The 20,467-nt window shown below is 32.4% G+C and overlaps 1 protein-coding gene across 5 annotated transcripts in view; it reads left to right on the top strand.

The window, feature by feature from the left end:
• The window catches only part of LOC110991584 (diacylglycerol lipase-beta), a 62,353-nt gene that overhangs the window by 18,450 nt on the left and 23,436 nt on the right, over positions 1-20,467 (top strand). For all 5 annotated transcript variants that reach the window (XM_045630020.1, XM_045630019.1, XM_045630021.1 and 2 more), the window contains exons 2-3: positions 15,352-15,447; positions 20,129-20,353. In XM_045630020.1, coding sequence (XP_045485976.1) covers positions 15,353-15,447; positions 20,129-20,353 — 320 coding nt within the window. In that variant the 5' untranslated portion in view covers position 15,352. The remainder of the gene's footprint in view (positions 1-15,351; positions 15,448-20,128; positions 20,354-20,467) is intronic.

Below are 20,467 nucleotides of genomic sequence, written 5' to 3'. Positions count from 1 at the left end.
GTTTAAATTGTCATCTCCGTCCGAAAGGGAGACTTTGTTAATTTGTGCTCTAAATAATATTAAAGGCGTCGCGGCCTCAGAAGTTCGGTGTAAAACGTATGAAACGTGGGGTGAACTGAAGAGATTTCTTATTGAAAGATTCGCGAATACTAAGACAATTCAACATTTAAATTTAGAACTTCAGTCAATTTTTCAGAGACCCGATGAGTCCTTAACGCAGTTTTATCATAGGGTAGATCTTTGTCGTTGCAAAATCTTAGAGAAACTACATTCAGAAATTAGTGATTCGACATTAAACGGACGTGTAGCGACTACCGAGGAAACCGCCTTAAGTATATTTCTCAACGGTCTCTCTACAGACATGGGTATAATGCTCAGAACAAAAGGTTTTAATACTTTGAGAGAAGCAGGTCGTTTCGCAATGCAGGAAGACCAAATTAGGGGTATGAACAAAGCTAGGCAATCATTATTTAGGCCAGATCCAACCCCTAGGCCAGCAATAAGGAGTAGTTCTTATCATAATAATTATCAATTTATTCGAGACCCAAATATTCCATTTAAGCCTCCTAACTCTAGATTTTCTCCAATTACATGTGCGTATTGTAAAAATATCGGGCATACAATAAACGAATGTCGCAAGAGGGCATACAACGAAAAAAATAAACAGCGCGCTATCCCTGCACCAATCCTAAATTTAAACTTACAAGCGACCGACAACCAAAGTCGAGTGTTACAAAGCACTGTACCTGCATCCTTGCATAATAAACCAGCCTATCGGAGGCAATGCAAAGGAGCTTGCACACCGACAGATTTTGAAGCTAGCTTTATACAGACCTACAATCAGGGTAGCCAGTCCCAAACCTTAGGTCTCAAGACAAATTCTACTATTTCTTATAAGCCCACTGTATCTTTGAATCTCACTGAATCTACTTTATCTAATAAGAACGATATATCTCCAAAACCCTCTGAATCTACACATCTCATCACATCTTCTAACCCCACTATATCTCAAAATATCGCTGAATCTTATAAATCCACTGGTTCTCAAAAAATCGCTGAACCTTGTAAACCCGCTGTATCTCAAACTACTAAATCGAATTCAAAATACCATTCTATGGAAAATAAACGTAAGGCGAATTCGAAAAACAAGAATATTCAATCTTTTTCTATTTCCGCTTTAAATGCTCCTCCTCCAGAAAATCTGCTACAAGCTACATTCCACATAAATAATAAACCTGTGACTCAAACCTCTAGGCCCCCAGTTTTTAACACAAATACTATTGACTTAACCTGTGACAAAAGTACTGATAAGAACGAAATCGATTCTCACGACGACTATTTTATTTTATTTTATTTTATTTTATTTATTTGGTGCACAAAACACATTATAATCTTTACAAAAATAAACTTAAAACTAATAGTTATGAACAGGATTCTAATGTAAAACCATGTGCACACTGCAAAATTAATGTTACATCAATAAAAGGCTCATAACTAACAAAGGTAACATAGTAAAAAAAAAAAAACAATAATAATAATAATAATAAGTTCCTCGACACCAATTTAACGTAACGTTAACCAGGACCACAAGGGTCAGCACTTAACCTACGATGGAGGATGTCTTTAACGACTCTAATGAATTTATTGATGTTGCGACAGAATATGTCCACAAGTAAGTGGTTGCTCTTTGCCATCTCGTTATATTGACGAGCCATCCTGGTCAAAGGGTTGTAAAAAGAGATGTTATTCTTATAAGTTTGAAGGGAAAATAAATTGACTTCGTTAGCTCTACGGGCACTAAATCTAATGTTAAGGCTAATGTGAGCTAGTAGTTCGGGAGAGTCTATAATGGAGTGGGTGATTTTGTAAAGGTAAACTAAGTCGAAGACTATGCGTCTGGATTCTAATGGTTGAACTTTAAATTTCAGGAGTCTATCGCAATAATTTAAGTTAGACCGGCCAGGTTTTATACGATAACATAAAATTCTGAGAAATTTCCTCTGAATTCGTTCAATATCGTCAATGTGCACCTTATAATTCGGCGACCATATAGGACTACCGTATTCTAATATACTTCTTACGAGGCTGAAGTATAAGTACAAGGTGCTACGAGGATTTTTAAAACCTTTTGTGGATCTAAGAATAAAACCCAGTAGATGGTTTGCTTTAGACGTGATGTGACTATAGTGGGCACGGAATGAAAGCTTGTCATCGAACAGGATACCTAGGTCTTTTGCAACATCTGATCTGTTAACTAATTGACCATCTATGACGTAGTTCCATACGATTTTGTTTCGTTTATTAGTAAACGATATGACAAAACACTTGTCTATATTTAAATACATGTAGTTCGTCTTGCACCATTGTGATACGGTATTGATATCACGCTGTAATGTTAAGCAGTCATCTAAATTAGTAATAGAAGTAAATATTTTTAAGTCATCTGCATATAAGAGACAATTGCAGGACAGTTGTTGAATAAGGTCATTAATAAAAACTACGAAGAATAATGGATATTTACAATTAACCTACCAACACTTTACAGAAACTTCAGATTATAGTTTCGACACTTCAAATCTACATATTTCACAAAATAAGCTGTTAGACAAACGACATAAAGACATATTTATTCCTATTTCTTGTGACATTTCCGATGAAAACAACCTTTTCAATGAAGCTCTTTCAATGTGTTCTCAAGTGGAACCACTTTTAAAAGGGTCTAAATCACTCTACGAAACTGACTTATTGATTTCGAACAAAAAACAAAACATCTACTTTAATTATTCTCGACACTTATATTTCGACCCTTGGGATTCTGAAAGTTATTTTAAGTCACTTCTTAGCTGTTTACAGAAAAACGATTTGAAATCATTATACGTACCTGACTTAAAAGATGACACAACTTGTAAATTAAAAGGCAATGAACAACTACATATTACATCTTATTTAGCAGACATTTATAATTGTAAGATTACTATCTGTGAAAACAAAACTCCTAATAACTAATGGAAGAAACCAAATAGTTCATGCAAATCGTTTAAGACCGTTACACGAATCATGAATCATTTAGAATAATTCCCATTATTAGATTCATTTTTATTATATTTTACAAACCAATTTTAACTCTATTTCAGTTTACAAATTGCTATGGCATTTCTCATTTTTATATACAACAGAGAGGAGAATACTCATCCTAATTATATATATTCGTTCTATACACTAATGAATAATCCTTATTTTAGTTTTATCATATATGTCTCATAATGGAAAAATATTTTACATTGTATTATACAAAATTTATATAATTATAAAGAGATAAGACAAATAGGTTTAATTTTAATTCTTAAGAAGTCGTAGCCTAATTCTTGAATATTTTTATGAATAATTTCTATATCAGATTTTATAAAGTAGTTATTTCCATATTTAAGGTGTTGTTACCGGACGTAAAAGATGCCGAATACTATTATGAATGTATTTCTCTTAGAAAAGCAACAAATTTCTACGAATGATATTTTAAAACAATAACCTTAAATTAATTAATTAAATTAATAATTAAAACAATACTATTTTGAAAATTTCATACGATGAACATATAATGAACGAAAATTAATGGAAATTAATTCCTATATTAATTCCAAGAATACTTTACTCTTTAATTTTAGTGTATCTATTACAAATCTCAACTGTTTAATACACTACAATAATTTTAGAAATCGTCACGCCTCTAGAAAACAAATCGATAATATTGTTGAAAGCATTTTATTCAGCAGTTATCCTTCGTCTTATTTTTAGTAAGTCTTTACAAATAATTATTAGCATCAAGTCACCTAAAACATCAGGTAATCTAGTAGTAACCGTGATTTTTCAAAACATCAATAAAATTCTAAACTCTGCTACAATTACATCATACATTTACATGAACAAAATTATATATATTAAATTTTCCTTTAGTCATAAATAACATATTTACCTTATACACTTTAATTTCAATTCCTATAATACATCGTCCTTTTATTCCACAATCCTACCTGAGCACATGTATCTTGCTATGAGCAAAAACAGTCAACGCTACCTGACGACGAACTCCGTGGACAAGTGTAAAGAACTCTCTTCAAACCTTCATGTATGCAGTAAGGTCACAGTCTACAACTCTAACGCACGACCTATCTGTGAAGTCTCCATCTTGCTGACGAATTCTAAAGACACACCTAAAATTGCGAGGTATCCACATTCTCCGCGTACTTCAACACATTTCATTAATTGAAAAATAACAAATGGATTTTCATACTTTCGAAGAAAATTACATATGCTATAGAATGCAACAGAAAAACCACACATGGCGAAATATTTGGACACGGAATAATTCTGCTACAACCTACATGCAAATTTTATACACCAATGGTTACACTCATCGCTGAAGACTCGAAATCGAAGAACATAAGTCCCGATTGTTACTGTCGACGTGGAATATACCTGCATCGAAGGGACTCCAGATATATATAATCCAGAACTCGTACCTATCCAAATCAACGATTTCTTTAGACTCTCTTAATTAAAGACGAGATCAAATATCACTCTAAAATACTAAATCAAGATAAATATATAATTCAAGAACATCCATATACTTTCACTCTAACGAGTTTATTATTTGGCTCAATCCTTCTTATGTATACTCTTTACAAGTTTTACCCAAGAAGAAACTCTCACAAACAAGGATGCATTCAAATATTTAATAATTGTTTCGACCAATCCCGAAGACGGCAACAAATTGAAATCCCGATATCTGCATTCAACACGACGACGACGATGACGGCTTCCATCAGCTCGAACGACGAAGAAGAAAACACCCAACCAAATTCCTCAAAAAGTTCACGCCAACAGGCGCAACCTTTATTTTAAGGCGGGAGGTGTTATGTGGTCCCCACTATATTATTAATATTTCTATTTACTATTTCTTTAACCATCTGTTTACGATATAATTTAAGATTAATTAGTTTGTTCGACGTAATTTATCCTTATTCTTAAAAGACAAAACCCAAACCTTTTTAAACATCTGTTAACGATAAGTTAAGATTTATTAGTTGTTCCATGTAATGTGTCCCTATTTTTAAACGACAATACTCAAACCTTTTAAGTATCAAGTTACAATTTCTTTTAACCATCTGTTTACGATAAATTAAGATTAATTAGTTGTTCCACTTAATGTATCCCTACTCCTAAACGACAAGACCAAAACCTTTAAGTATCAAGCCCCGATCCTTTGAAAGACACTTCCATTCCATATTCCTATTTGAACACTAGTTTTGTAAGCATAATTTTAAATAAAGTTTTTATTAGTTTAAAAACAAGTTTTTGTCACTGCCTCATAACATGTGCTCATTATGCATCACCTCACAGACGGCCATGATAGTGTGGCATCTAGCCCACGATCATGTCTAGGGAACTCTCTGGAATTGAGGTGCACATCAGTGGTATCACTTACTATCAGGCGAATCTGCTGTTTGGTTCTATATGAAAAAAATTGTAAGACGTCATTTTTTGCAATAAAGCTGCCCAAAGAATTGGCTTCGTCTATAATTACTATTATTTATTATTAGTATAACCTATATTCTAAGTTCTTCAATTCCCAATTATTTGTAGCGCAAACGCAAGGAGATTTTTAGACCATAGAAATAAAAGTAATGTAAGCCACTTTATTTCATATAACACTTAATGGGTGTTAGTTTTGTTATCATACACTTAATCTACGTTGATATTATTTCCATTACATTTCATTGGAATTAGTTCTTTGAAAACCTTTATGGCCGTCAGCCCATCGCTTTTGTGGTCTTTTTTTTTCCTGGGTGGCTTCTATCTGTACACATTTAAAGACCAAATGCTGATTAAATTATTTCATACGACTGTTAATGTGAAATTCCGATTGAACAATTAGTGGACTATAAAGTTCAAGATATCTTGTATCCTGGTTCATACTTTATCTGCTTTACGCCTACGTTTCCTTAAAGTAGCTTGTTTTTAATGCTTTATTTTGAATCTCTATAAGCCATGGCATTTAAATATATTTAAACATATTTATGAACACTTCGTTGCTAGTGTACAGAAATTATAGGACAATTACAATAATTAAGTGGAAAGGAAATCTGGCCTTATCGCTTTCGAGTAATCTGTTAGACAAAACAGTGAAAGGGACAATAATACAAGTTCATGAATCACGATAATTTCAGATCGGTTCAAACGAAAGTTAAGGATAAAGGACTGGTAATTTTTGTAAAGTAGAGATTTAAAGCAAGATAGAGAAGAATCTAAGCCAACGGGAACGCGAAGTGAATTCCATAGCCTCAATGCATCTTCTCAAAGGATTCTCCAAGAATGGAAGGGTTATCTCTTTACAAAATCCCTTTGGATTTCAAGAATATAGTTTTCGCAACAGCTATAGCTGTGTAACTCAAAAAAATTGAGTTGAATATATATTTACTTATATATTTATAAATATATCTTGATTGACAATGAAATAATTAGAAACTCGATTTTTGGGTATAATTTAGACAAATTCATTTGTGAAAAACATTTCCATTCGGTCTTTGGAGTTTGAGAGATGGAAGGGAATATTCTTCATATCAATCATGATTTTTACAATTAAAAAATGGCGCTACAACCTTACCCTTGGGATTTCTGGATCTGTTTCATAATTCTCATTATGTTTTCCTTCACCGTTCGAGCTAATGTTTAATGCGCACATAGAAATAATTTTACAACACAATAAAAAAAACTAACGTCATCTACCATTGTTCTCTTTATTTTAAAATTAATTAATTCATTTCAATTAAATTAATTATATCTAATCAGCATTCAATTAATATATTATTTATATAAATTATTTATATAACTAGTGATATGATTGCTATTGAATGTTCCCGTCTGCATTCCCTGCGCTTTTCGAATAATTTTCATACGTTTCTGTAAAGTTGTATAAAATTATAACATATAAGAATATTAAATATTTAAAAAGACATCACTATTTGATTTATAAATAGCAATTAATATCTTGCTATATTTATTTTTATATGTCTATGTTTAAATATAAATATATACATTTTTCTATAGAAAAAATCTATTTGCATAGTAGTGAAAAGAACCTTTAAAACGAGTTGATGCGGTATTTCATATTTGGCCTCGACGTCCGTTGATAAAATTCAAATTAATTGAAAACTAAATTGAGGAGGCATTATTCATTGCGTTCGTGGCAATATGCGATGAAAGTGAAGTTTAGATCGTGTTCTGTAGTCATTTATTTAGATAAGCTAGTTTACGTAAAGCTAGTATATCTACTATATAAACTATCGACATATTTATATGTTCGCAGAGTGAATATTATGTGTTAAATATTATATACTTTATTATATTTTATTTTTATATTTAATGTATTTTTTCCCTTTCTTGGCCTGCACGGTTTGTGCGTCAGCCATGTAAGAAAGTTAGGAAGGGCATTATTAGATTTATTGGATAGGAAATTGGTACGAAATTATTTAATCTATGTATTACTGTAATAAATAAATATTATATTGCAACATAGACTATATATTGAGATTAGACGTATTGAGATCTAAATATTTAAAAACAATAACGCCTTTCCACAATATGTTGCAAATTACCATAGTAATTATTAAACCTATATCTGTATTCGTGAGAATCTTACAAATTACTCTCTTCGGTTAGTTAAGAATTTCAAGCACGTCGGACTCGAGTGGGCCTTAAATATTCAGCGACATAGCTCTTTCGGAGTTCTCTGTGATCTGTCACCTCAAGTATTTTACACACAAGTCACATAGTTAGCTCAAAACATGCAGAAAATTACTAAACTAAATTGCTTAGCGATGGAACTACTATTTACAATTCAAAAAACAACACACAGATACATTTTTTATTTCTTTTTATTAATTTTATGCTCTGTGAAGCTTGTATGACATGGCGATGTGCGCGTTTAAATGATCTGGCTAGATGTAATTTTTGAAGGTTAAAACAATTTTCCCGCCATCGTTTCGTGTTTAGCCATAGACTACAACACAATTAATATTGTTTGTGAGAAACTATCTGTTAGATGGTAGATGTCTTTAATTCGAATTTTATACATTTAATTGTCGAATGCCAACGTTCTATTGTTTTTCAAACCAATTATGTATAATAACAGTTATCTATGCACTTTCTCAATGGCCAAGAACACAAACATGGTTACAAAGACGTTGACCCATGTGACGTCATTGGAGGCTGTTTTCATTATAGGCAATGATTGCTTTCATCAGCTCGTTAATAACCGAGATAGGTTCTTGAACTATGTATCGTTTATATCGATATATTATTTAATAGCGGCTCTAAAATACGGCCATGTATGAAATGTTGGCAATTAATCCAAATTATTAGTGAAATAAATTGCTATTTAGTAAACAAAAATATGTCAATTGGAGACAATATTTTATAATAGCTATGAACTCTGTCTAAGTCTGTAATATATATTTTCAGGCTTTGTGTGTGACTAGGCCAAGTGATACAGAAAAATATCTGAAAGTTGCCTGCACCATGTGTTTAAATTGATAAAATGTTTGACACATTTATTTGAAAATGTCGTAAGTCGTGCGTTCAAACTCCGACAATAGATTTTTCTTTCTCTGTAATGTGAAAACGTGAAGGCATCGGCGACGTGCCTCAGGCACAAAAGTCTTGCAGAAATACTCATAAAGTAGCGTGATTGTGTGTATTATAACTTAAAGATCACACTTGGTCAAGTCTGTTATTTGTTTTGACTGTGTGTTATGACTCAAACATGACAGTAGCATGAAGTATCGATACTTAAGAGTAAGCTGAAAACCTCGTAATTCAGTTCTTCTACCTTAAAAACCGGGTGAAGTTATTATAGTATTGTGAACTGTAATGTTTTTAATAAAATGATATATAAATTTATAATATAAAAAATAATAATATCTCTCTCCCTAAAATATGGCGAGGGGGCCAATGGCTGGCCATGCGTCATACTCGTGAACGGGTGCTACTTGTGGTGACTGGTCGTACTTGAATTCGTGTTTGCGGTGATATTAGTTGTTTATACTACGTCTTTGCGTGTTGTTCTCACGAGTACGTAAGTGCGTGCTCCTATTTCACCATGCCTCCTGCTGATAGAGGACAAATCTTTGTTTTTAATTTTTTTTTTATTCTTTATTACTCAATATGTCATATGGAACATGGTGTAGTGGTTGCAGCTCCTTACAAGCATTGTGTAAAAAAAACTTGGCGATTAAAAAGAGTGGCGGAGAGTTTATTGCCAGTTCTTCTCTTCCGTTCTACGCCCTTGATTTGAGAACTGGCAGTAAATGTAAAATTAAATTCATTTAATATTTCTTTTTTTGACGTTCATAAGTGTACATTGTTACCTACATGAATAAATAAATTTTGAATTTGAATTTGAATTTAAAAAATAGATTTATTTGGCCGTCACATGAAAACAATATAATGTTTAAAGAACTTTATTTCTCATTACAAAAACAGAAATATTTTATTTACATGAGAAACTTAATATTAATATGTATATATTATATACGAGCGAGATACACGTCGCCATTAGCCGTAACAATTTTAGTCAGCTATGTTCATTCTAACATGCATCTTTAATGCCTTTTTGAATTTGTCAAACACTCCAATATTGCGAATTTGAGATGGTAATTGGTTAAATAATTGCACACCCTCATACCTAATAGATTTCTTCAAATAATTTGTACGCGGCTTCGGTAAGATAAGCAAACTCGCTCGACGAGTATTGCGTGTCGTTGTGTGTTTGATTTTTTTAAACGACAAGCAACTATGGATAGAGTTATTTAAATTTTTTTTTATCAAAATACAGGTGCTATATACATACAGTTGTTTAATTGTCATAATTTTGGTTTCTTGGTAGATTTTATTAGTCGGTGTTAAAAAATTGTATCTAAATAATGATTTTATTAATTTATTTTGTAGTGTTTGTAAGTTAGAAATTATGTTTTTACATGCCGTACCCCATATTTCAATTAGATATATGAAATGTGGCTTGACTCAACAATTATAAATTAAATGACGTACGGATTGAGGAATACATTTTGATATTGACCAAAATCTGCCTATAAGTGATTTTAGTTTGGTAATTATGTGTGATATATGAAAGTTCCACTTTAAATATGTATCTATTCTAAGACCCAGATATTTTTCCCATTTTTTGTTAGTGATTTCAACGTCTTGAACTTTTAACGGTTGAAACATAGGAATGATTTTATTTTTTGCTCTGAATATTACATAAGATGTTTTTGAGATATTTATGGTTAGCAGATTTTGTTGAAACCAAGAATATAGAGAATTTAGGTCTGACTGAGCTCGAGCAACCATAGTCTGGATATTTATACCGAAATAAAATAAGCAGGTGTCATCAGCGTAGAGAGTGATTTGGCCATGTAAACCGAGCTCGTGAATGTTATTAATATATATTAAAAATAACAGTGGACCCAGTATAGACCCTTGTGGGACGCCGCATGTTACTGGTATTTCTGAGCTTTGAGCATTACCTATTTTGACTATCTGGGTTCTGTTTGATAGATAAGATTTGAATAATTTTAGCGCACAACCTTTTATTCCTATACGATCTAATTTTTTAAGCAATAGATTGTGGCTTACGGTATCAAACGCTTTTTTCAAATCTATAAAGACACCCAGCGCCATTTTTTTAGAGTCAATGTTTTCCTTTATATGACTGATAAGATCGACTGTGGCTGATAAAGTGCTGCTTTTTGATCTAAAACCATATTGGCGTTTAAAAATAAAATTGTTAGTTTGTAAGTAAGTATCAAGTCTTGAATAAATAATTTTTTCTAATATTTTTGAAATTGAAGGTAGAATGGATATTGGTCTGTAATTGCCGGGGTCAGTTTTACTGCCTGATTTATAAATAGGAGTAACTTTGGCTTTCTTTAGAGAATCCGGAAATTCACCTTTATGCAGCAGCTTATTAAAGCAGACCGAGAGATATTCAGAGAGATCATTGATAATGCATTTTATGGTTTTAGTATTGATTCCATCTATTCCAGTACTGCAATTTGTGTCTAGTGTTTTTATTATATTTGTTATTTCAAGTGTTGTGCATGGACTGAAGTTAGATAATTCAGCATTAAGACTTTGAGGAAGTGCTATATATATATCTCACAAGTAACATTTATTATTTTAAATTGTTTAGTGATGTTTCAGGCTTGTAGTTTATCCACAACGAAGTTATAAAGGTCTAAAATGACGAAACTAAAATGACAGAAGTCTGAGGTCCACGCCTAAAAAAAGATTGTAGCACCACGATTTTTTTTAATTCATAAATAAATCACTTTTGAACGCTGACGAGTGCTCTATCATCTTTCCGTTAGTAATTATGAAAAGAGATCTCTCTAGTTTAAACAGTTAATTGTCTTTACGTTAAATTAACCCCCTACACATTAAACGTAACCATAGTGTATTTATTAGCACTAATAAATTCTGCAGTGCACTGACCCAGATGTATGACGTCAATAATGCTTCTTCAATTTCGATCTCATAAATCGTATCGCAGACTCGGCATTTTATTAAATATTAAGACGCATACAAAACATAACGAAATACTTTCTAAGAACAATGACATTAATAGGAGAAATTGATAAAAATATTGATATATTTTACAACAATATTCCAAGTAACTTAACCACGTAACTTTCTTTATCGTGCTTTTAATGAGGTTTAATTTTCTATTTAGTTTTAGTTATTTTTATTTATTTTGTTGTTGCTTGTTTAATGTTTTCCCTTGCTAGCTTGCTGATGTTCTACTATAATTGATGTGTAGGTAGGTATATGTAAAATTTGTGATGTCATATTTTCGTGTATAATTTTATGCATATATAAATAAAGCGAACTCTTACTCCTGTAAACATCCTGAATTACTATATTGAATGCATTCACGTTAAATGTACGGCGGGAAGCGATTGTTATAATTAATATAATGTAAGCTATATATTTTAGTATAAGTTTGTACATTATGCCGACGTGAACCCACGTATCTATGACTAGGAATTAAATAGTATTGCTTGAACACAGATTAATTGTATAACATGTTTGTATTTGAATTTAAAAACATTGCTTTATATTTTATGTAAGCACAGTTCGCTCTTTGTAAAAATATTGATTTATTCAACAAGCTACATCTAAGAAGGAAGAGCATTTACATGCTGATGAAATTGATTTGGTTCTCAAAGAGCATCTTTATGCTTATCAGCCGTGACCTTTGAGCTTTTGATAAGTGAATGAATCATTTTACGATCGAATCACATTCAGTTTCCCCAAATGGCTTTATGATTTATTTAAGTGGGTGTTTAATATAATTAAGATAATATTTGTTAGTGATTTCACTATTTAAAAATAACTATTTATATGCAAACTCGAATTTAAGCATTCTTTATTATCAAATCAAGCGAAAGCTGAAAGAGAAAAATATTATAATAACAATTACTATCTGTACCGTCAGCGGAAAAGGACACACATGACACATTGTATTGATATATATTAATGTACTATATAGATTAACAGGCGTTTTTAACTTACCGTCGAGTGAACTGACAAACGGTATGATAGTTCCTATACTGTAAAAATACTATCTTTGTAAATATTTCAATATATTATTGTTTATTGTTTTGTATGTGATGTAAATGTATTGCCGCATTGCAGTTATCGATAATGGTAGCTTATATTTAATATATAAATAAAAACGTCCAAAGTCTCGTTTTATGGAACTAAGTTGCTTAGTTGAAGGCCAAAGAAAACAATCGATTATGTTAAGTGTCATTGACAGATGATAAACGGAATAAAACTCGAATAACACACTTGAACTAAATCCACTTGGAATATTAATTTGACCCTACAATGATTGATAGTTAGAAAGTTCAGACAGAAGTTTTATAGAATGAAAAATCTTATCTCTCATTCATATAACGAAATTAGTTCACTTTGATGAAAATCGTCTTACATTATGTGTTAAAATAAGAATAATAATTATAAAAAGAAAGTGGTACATTCTAATTGATAAATTATGAAAAACCGATAAACTATATAAATATAGGGCATTAAAATGTCGTATTAATCATCATAATATCATACTAATTGTTGTCAAAACTTATGGTTTAAATACTTTCCCACGCTGTAAAATAATCTTCATGAGATATTTACACGACAGTGAACTTTTAGGAAGACGATTAAGTAGTTTGGTTGCCACGGCGTTATTTTATTTAATGGTTTAATTTTATTATGGTTTTGAACAAATATTACTAAACGATTATTGTTGTAAAGGCCGCAAAAATCTTGCTATAATACACGAGATTCATACAAGCTGCGCGCGGAACCGTATTGCATAATTAAATTATAGTCTATTTTTGTTCTAATTGAATAATGCAAGGTATGATACAAGCCTGACTCGGTTCTGACGTGCATAATAGAAAATTAACCACATTACGTCGTCCTCTCCGAGAATATAACTGCCTTAACGATTACACGAGTTATACATGCAGAGCATGTATTCAGTTCGATCCTGGAAATTTTAATTTTCACTTGTGACTGACACTCAAAAATTGACAAAAAAGAATTCAAAATTTTAAAACAGTAAAATATGTACAGAATATTACAGAACTTTAATTCGTTATTAAGGTTCACGAAAAAAGATTACAACGTACGCCAAAAACTTTCACTCACACATGCATACACTTACTCATGCACTGAGCTAAAAAATATTAAAAAAATGGAATTTACTATTAAGTTTGTTCAACTGAAAGGAGTATAGCTATTTTTTTATTTAAAGCTGGTCTCAAATCTTGTTGTGAAATCAACACATTTTTATTTTCTATTTTAAATGTGTGTGATCTCGTCTCTTGATGGAAAACTAAACATAAAGTAATGTTTCAGGATACAAGGCTTTATTATAACGGTATCGTAATTCTTAAGAGGCCGGTGAAGCACAGGTATCGGTGCTGTGATATCGCGATATTCCAGGTCGTACATCTGTCTCATATGAGGTTTAAATACGGCACTTGTAAATACTCTTGCCTATTATAATACCAACTATGTATTAAATTCTAAGTATGTAACTAAATTCTCAACAATAAAACTTACACATATTATCGTTAGAGTTCGGTATTTTGTAGGTTCGATCCCCGGCTGTCGAACGGTGCAAGAAAATATCGGAGAAAATCGGCTGGCCTTAGACCCTAAAAGTCGACGGCGTTTGTAAAGCACAAGAGGCTGATCACCTATTTATCTTTTAAATTGTCAAATGATCATGAAACAGATTCAGAAATCTGAGGGCGAGACCTAAAAAGGGTGTAGTGCCACTGGTTTATTCATTTTTAGTTTAATTATCACAGTAAAAGTGCAAAGCATTTTAATGTATAATATTTTTAACTTAGATTAATAATTATTCATACGGCAGTTACAGAATTTGGCTGCTAATCGCCGAAGTGACCTGAATTGTAACAAACCACGAAATCATGAAAACGTAATTTACAACTGACATTATTGCCACAATAATAAGGCCACAAATATTTAACGCATTTTCCAGAAATATTCGACCCGGGTTCAGTGCGCGGGAAAGTAGATCATGCAGATATAGGCCGGGTGTAAGCCAAAACAGATGCACGCTTTGTTTGTTATGAACGAAAGTGCGTTTCAGCCTTTATTAGCATCTAGGTTTTATTCAATGTTATATCTTGATTGGAAACATGCTTATAATGCTCTATAGACAATCAGACTAGACAAAATCAACTGGTTGCTAATAATAATAAGTTATATATAGGGTATTTGCTTTTTTTCTGTTTATTTAAAAAAAATCAAATTTGACGTAGCTCACGCGCAGCTGGGCTGTATAAATAAAAAAACTATTAAACTATCTTTCTTAAGGGGCAACTAGATTATTTTTTTAATATTATGAATTCTTGTCGGAGTTTTAAGATGAAGAAAGGTCCAACGCATCTAAAGGCTCTGGCCTCTTGTATGTTTAATTTATTTTCCATGAAAGTTGCAGATTGGAAGCTAATTTTAGTAACTATCCGAACTTGGTTGATACAGCCTTTAAATTTCTCATACATGCAACCGTGGGCTGTGGAATTGTATTTTCTATCTAATAATTTCTATCTAATAAAATAAAAAGAAGCACGATTCCAAATATATAATTAAGGATTGACGTAAAACATAATCGAAGAAAGTCTTACGATATCGTTAACGCAAACTTAACTAATCCGTAACAATTTGTGCGAGTTTATTTACGTAACTTTTTTGTTTCAGAATGCCGGCGCTCCGGCTTTTGGGGCGAAAATGGCTGGCAGCCTCAGACGATCTCGTTTTCCCAAGTATATTCGAACTTCTATTTCGATTCGTTTGGTAAGTTTGTTTTGATCTTTATTATCTTTATATTGTACTGGCTATTTCGCGTGATTTCACGTGTTACCTTAAAACGATCGCACTTCATAAATTGTGTGTGTACAATTTTGTTAAAACATACATAATGTTTATCATTAAATTCAAAATTGGAAATAAACGAATTATTTTCAAACACCTTTCACATGTAGTGTATTTTGTCAAGTTCAATACACCATCAGAATAACACATATCTTAACTATTTAAGAATAATACTGCTGATTTTGTTAAATATAATTCGAAACTATCACATTCAAAGTTAAGTAAAATAAATGGACCGGGGAAGCTCCCTTGCAAAACCATAATAAGTTTTAAGTCACGCAGTTTAACAATTAAATGAAATTAGCACATTTATACTTAGTTGATCTTTTGCCCTCTAAGTAGATTCTAAGTATTAAGTTACGGAAAACATTACAAGGTCTTGTATCATATTCATATTGTGTTAATATGACCAATAGAGCATAATAACTGGTATACCGCAAATTGTATTACGGTTAATGTTTAATTGCCCTTTCTAAACGAGTTGTTGTGTTTAGTTTAGTGGCTTATAACTATGCCGTTTCTTGAGGCCTCTTGTGCCTGACAAACGTACTGAATTTATGGATTGGGTATTCTCAGGATGTTTTCCGATACTGTATCAGTAAGTTTACACACATAAATACCGTTGTTTGGTTGTCCGGTTACAATGTTTTCATTTAGTGTAGTGAACTGGTTATGTGGTTAATTTGATTGATTAAATATTTAATGACACCTCTTAGTTTTATTTATCTAGAGCATTATGTCCAACTCTTAAATATTACGTATTGAGTTAGTATGATATTGTTTTCACCAATAAACAACTTTTTGAATAATAAAGGTTGACACAAAAAAGTCTGTTTCAAAAGGCCAACAACGCACCGCGAGCTCTCTGGCTTTGGGAGTGTTCTCGGGTGGCGGTATAGCTTAGACGAGCCACCTGCCCGTTTTCTCCCAGTTATTTAATATTTGTAGAGGCTGAATCAATAAAACAGTGATGTCTTATGGACGGAACACATGTATAAAGTTGCTTAATTTACAAGCTTTTAGATATCTGTTAGATTGTCAATCTTGAAAGATTTTGTAACACTGCAATGGACTTCGGCTAATGATAAACTAAAAGCCTTGAAGTGTCATAATAATAACGAGTTATAGTAACACGTGTATGATTTGTTGTGAATAGATTTTGAATAGTACAATCCAATAGGTTAGCTTTAGTTATTTATTTATAAACTACAATTAAATTTAAGGACGTGTAATAAATGATACCTGTATCATATACTCGAAAATAAGCCTATTTTTATACTCAAAGAAAAAATCTTTTGGTGAACAAAAAGGCTGTACTTAATTAATTGTCTAGATTTATTTGCATTTGCAATTGAATTTAATTAAACTTGGACTGTTATGGATTAAACCAAAATGAATCATCTCGATATAACTTAGTTTCAAAGAAATTTGTAGACATACACACATATGAATGAGAAATATGATGGACCTGCTTGGAAGCCTAATTAGTTTTGAAATCGGTTAATAAAGATGGTTCAAGATGTGAATATGGTACAACAAACCTTGTATTGTCCAAACAATATCATTATGTATTCTTTAAATCCTTGGCTTTAAAAAACAGTCATTTGCCATTTATAACAATTTGACTTCGAAAGCTCAAATTAAATTCAAAGGCTCCATTCGAAGTTAAAGTTAACGGCGCCTCGAAGCATATTTCAATCTCAATAAACAATAAAACTTTATTAATGTCCAATAAAGTCAATAAGGCTTATTGTAGGGAACATCTGTTGGTCCACATTGAATGCCAAGTGCTTTCTCTGAAGTCGTATTTACGTCAATCGGACTTCTCTAGCCAAAACCTTTTTTATATCTAAGGAAACACATTTGTGCATCCTCTGCCATTAAAAGTTGCAGTTCTATGTGTAATTCCAACGAAAGTTGGTGGAACGATGCGGTTGTTATCAGAATCTCTGCAATTCGGAGACTGGACGATTGCACCACCATGTATTTTAAAAATCGTCAAGCCACGTCTATCAATTCGAATGTAACACTTTCTATGCAAATGAACGATTTATATATTTTAAAACCTCCTCAAAAAGAACGGGGTCGCTGTTGCATTCCTCTGGGTACTCTTAACATTACCTAGGGACTTATGGAAAAGGTTTTTTATGGAAAGTGTAAGAAGTTCGCGCATAGTCTGAATAGAGCTATAAATTTGTATGCATTAAAAAGTAAATGTATGGTAAAGTTCACGGGTAGGTCACCTAAGGTGAGTGTATATATACAATACCATATATCACGCAACTCACAGGTTTTTGAAAGCTATCTAAAAATAAACATAGCTATTAATAGAAATGTTAAATTTCACATTACAATTCGGTCGTGACCTTTCTCAATTTTGATTGCTTCATAATGTATTCTAAATTGTCATCACTTGGTTTTATTGGCTTCGATCAGCGGTTGGAATGGAACGTAGAGTTATCATCAAATAGAGTATCAACGACAAATCAATGACACTGGCGGCACGTCTTGTTAAATGTATCTTTACCTATTAAATTACATATTATAATAATAGTGTACAGTATTTATTTAATTTATGGTTGCTCAATATTTGGAATAATTGACAGATAAAGAAAGAAAGGAATCGGCACAGTACCTTCTTCTTGATTCTTTCTACAGCCCGTTCCGGAACTAGTGCTTCCATAGGATATAAAGAATAGACATCTCATCACACCTATAAGATAGAATATATTATAGGTTTGATGAGATGTCTAGGAAAATTAGGATGGATATATGGAGCAATCATTAATATAGTATTAATATCAGCGCAACTAGACACCACAACTTTTTAGGTTTCTGAATCTATTTCGTTATTATTTGCTTTTTCTAATAGGTGATCAAGCCTTCTGTCAAGCACCGTCGACTTTTAAGGTTTTAGGCGTGCCGGTTTCCTCACTAGCGTAGAAGCAGGCAGGCAGGAAGTCCATTGGTGTCGTGATTTGAACGTACAACGATTAACGAACGGCCTAAACTACTCAGCACAAAATCAAAACTGTACATTGGTATAATGAAAGACTTTTGAATGAAAAATCTGTGACTTTTTAATCTCCTGGTTATTTTATTTCGTATTAACTCTACGCTGACCAAGTGAAATTATTCAATTGTACACAATTGGCCGAAGCGCGTTAGCGTCCGACTACTTTAAAGAACATACAGAAAAACTTAAAATTCTGAATTAGTCTGACTAACTGTGTATACAGCATTATATCTAGTGATATCGTTCAGGTGGGCTACCATCTTTGGTCATGATCTCAGATCAGTCATCTGTCGTCGACGTTTTGTGTATAATTCATTGTGATTCCCTCACAAAGTTTTTCTTTAAAAAGCAATTGTAAAAAATATATATACATTCACCAAGCAAACTTTGTAAATGTGCTAACATTATTTATATTGCGGCGGACTTACAATCCCAGAGAAAATACTACAAGACACAAAACAGATATTGCAATAATCTAAATAAAGCAACTAAAAATATATGTTATTTGAGATTTGTATTAGCAGAGAGAACGTATACAATTTGTAATCGCTAATTATCATTAAGTATTTGAATACCAAAAATTATTATATTAATCGCTATCACTTTACATTTCATGGTGGACTTATGGGGATGCGTGATATGTCTTAATCATGTTTTAGACCTAGGCCTCAAAATTCTGTATCGGTCTCAGGATAATTTGTTATTATAATAGGCAAGTAGGCAATCAGTTATCGGCGAATTCCCGAGCAATCGTGTGGTCTTAATATTATCGTCCCTTGCTAGTATATAGCGGTGGTATTTATACCATGTATAAATAACTCAATATTCATGACATTGAGGTTAAAGATAGCACGTTACTATGATCACGGGCGACATTTATAGCAATATCTATTTTAATATGCGTCTCTATAATAAAAAATAATTTTGAAATTCTCGTATCCAATTGGTTTTGCCTTTAGTGTTTCCAAAGACAGTCTTAGAATCTGCATTCTTTATTTCAAATTAGGTCGCCAGATATGGATGTATACTGAGGATTATCTTAAACTACCATCTTAATTCATATCGTAAACATAGCCATTTTCTGACACTAATCCTTAACCCCGAATTTGATCCCAATAATCCGATAATTATTTCTACGTGTACAATTAATCAAGCAATGAAGATTAATATTGTAACGAAAGCGGAATATCTTAGACCTCGGTGCCTGACACAAAATGGATGTTGTGAGTCAGGCAAAGCAGAATGATTATTTAAGGAATTATTATATATCATATAAGGATAACATAAGGAATAGGACAAATGCTACAATTTGGGGCAAACTTATTAAATCTTATTTCAGAAACGTTTACACTTAAATACTTTATATCTCTATACTTTCTTAGGCATCTTTGTGCTCTTTATTGGCAAAGGCCTCCTCCAAACCTGTCATTAATGTCTGCACTGTGACACTCTCTGTCATGTACCACCTGTGCTGCTGCCTTAAGTTTACCTATCCATCGTCTAAGTTGTCTTCCTCTGTTTCGATTATTTTAAAATGTTATGGCTCCATGTAACTTTTATAATATTTTTTTTACATTGTCCATACAGGTTGGTTCTCATCGCTTTAGTAGTGGAAGTACTGTATCCAGTGACATGGCAGTGTCAGACCGAGGGCTGGACGGGTGGAGCGTTTGTGAGGCTCTATCTTTGCGGGAATCTAGCATTACAAGCCAGTCTCATGCTGCTCCTCTCGGCCCTGGCTCAGCAATCCGCAAAAGGCACCATCACAGACACCGACGCGCGAAAGCTGGTGTCACCTTTACTATTACTTAAGTAAGTAAGTTAATATAGAAGTCTTTGCAGTGATTTCAAATGACAGCTATGTAATGAATTCGTGTACATTAAACATTTTATTTTAAAATTGGTCCATGGCAATGTAAATTTTAT

Source organism: Pieris rapae, chromosome 11 (assembly GCF_905147795.1).
Source record: "Pieris rapae chromosome 11, ilPieRapa1.1, whole genome shotgun sequence".
Lineage (NCBI taxonomy): Eukaryota > Metazoa > Arthropoda > Insecta > Lepidoptera > Pieridae > Pieris > Pieris rapae.
This window is presented reverse-complemented; position numbering and strand designations above follow the sequence as displayed.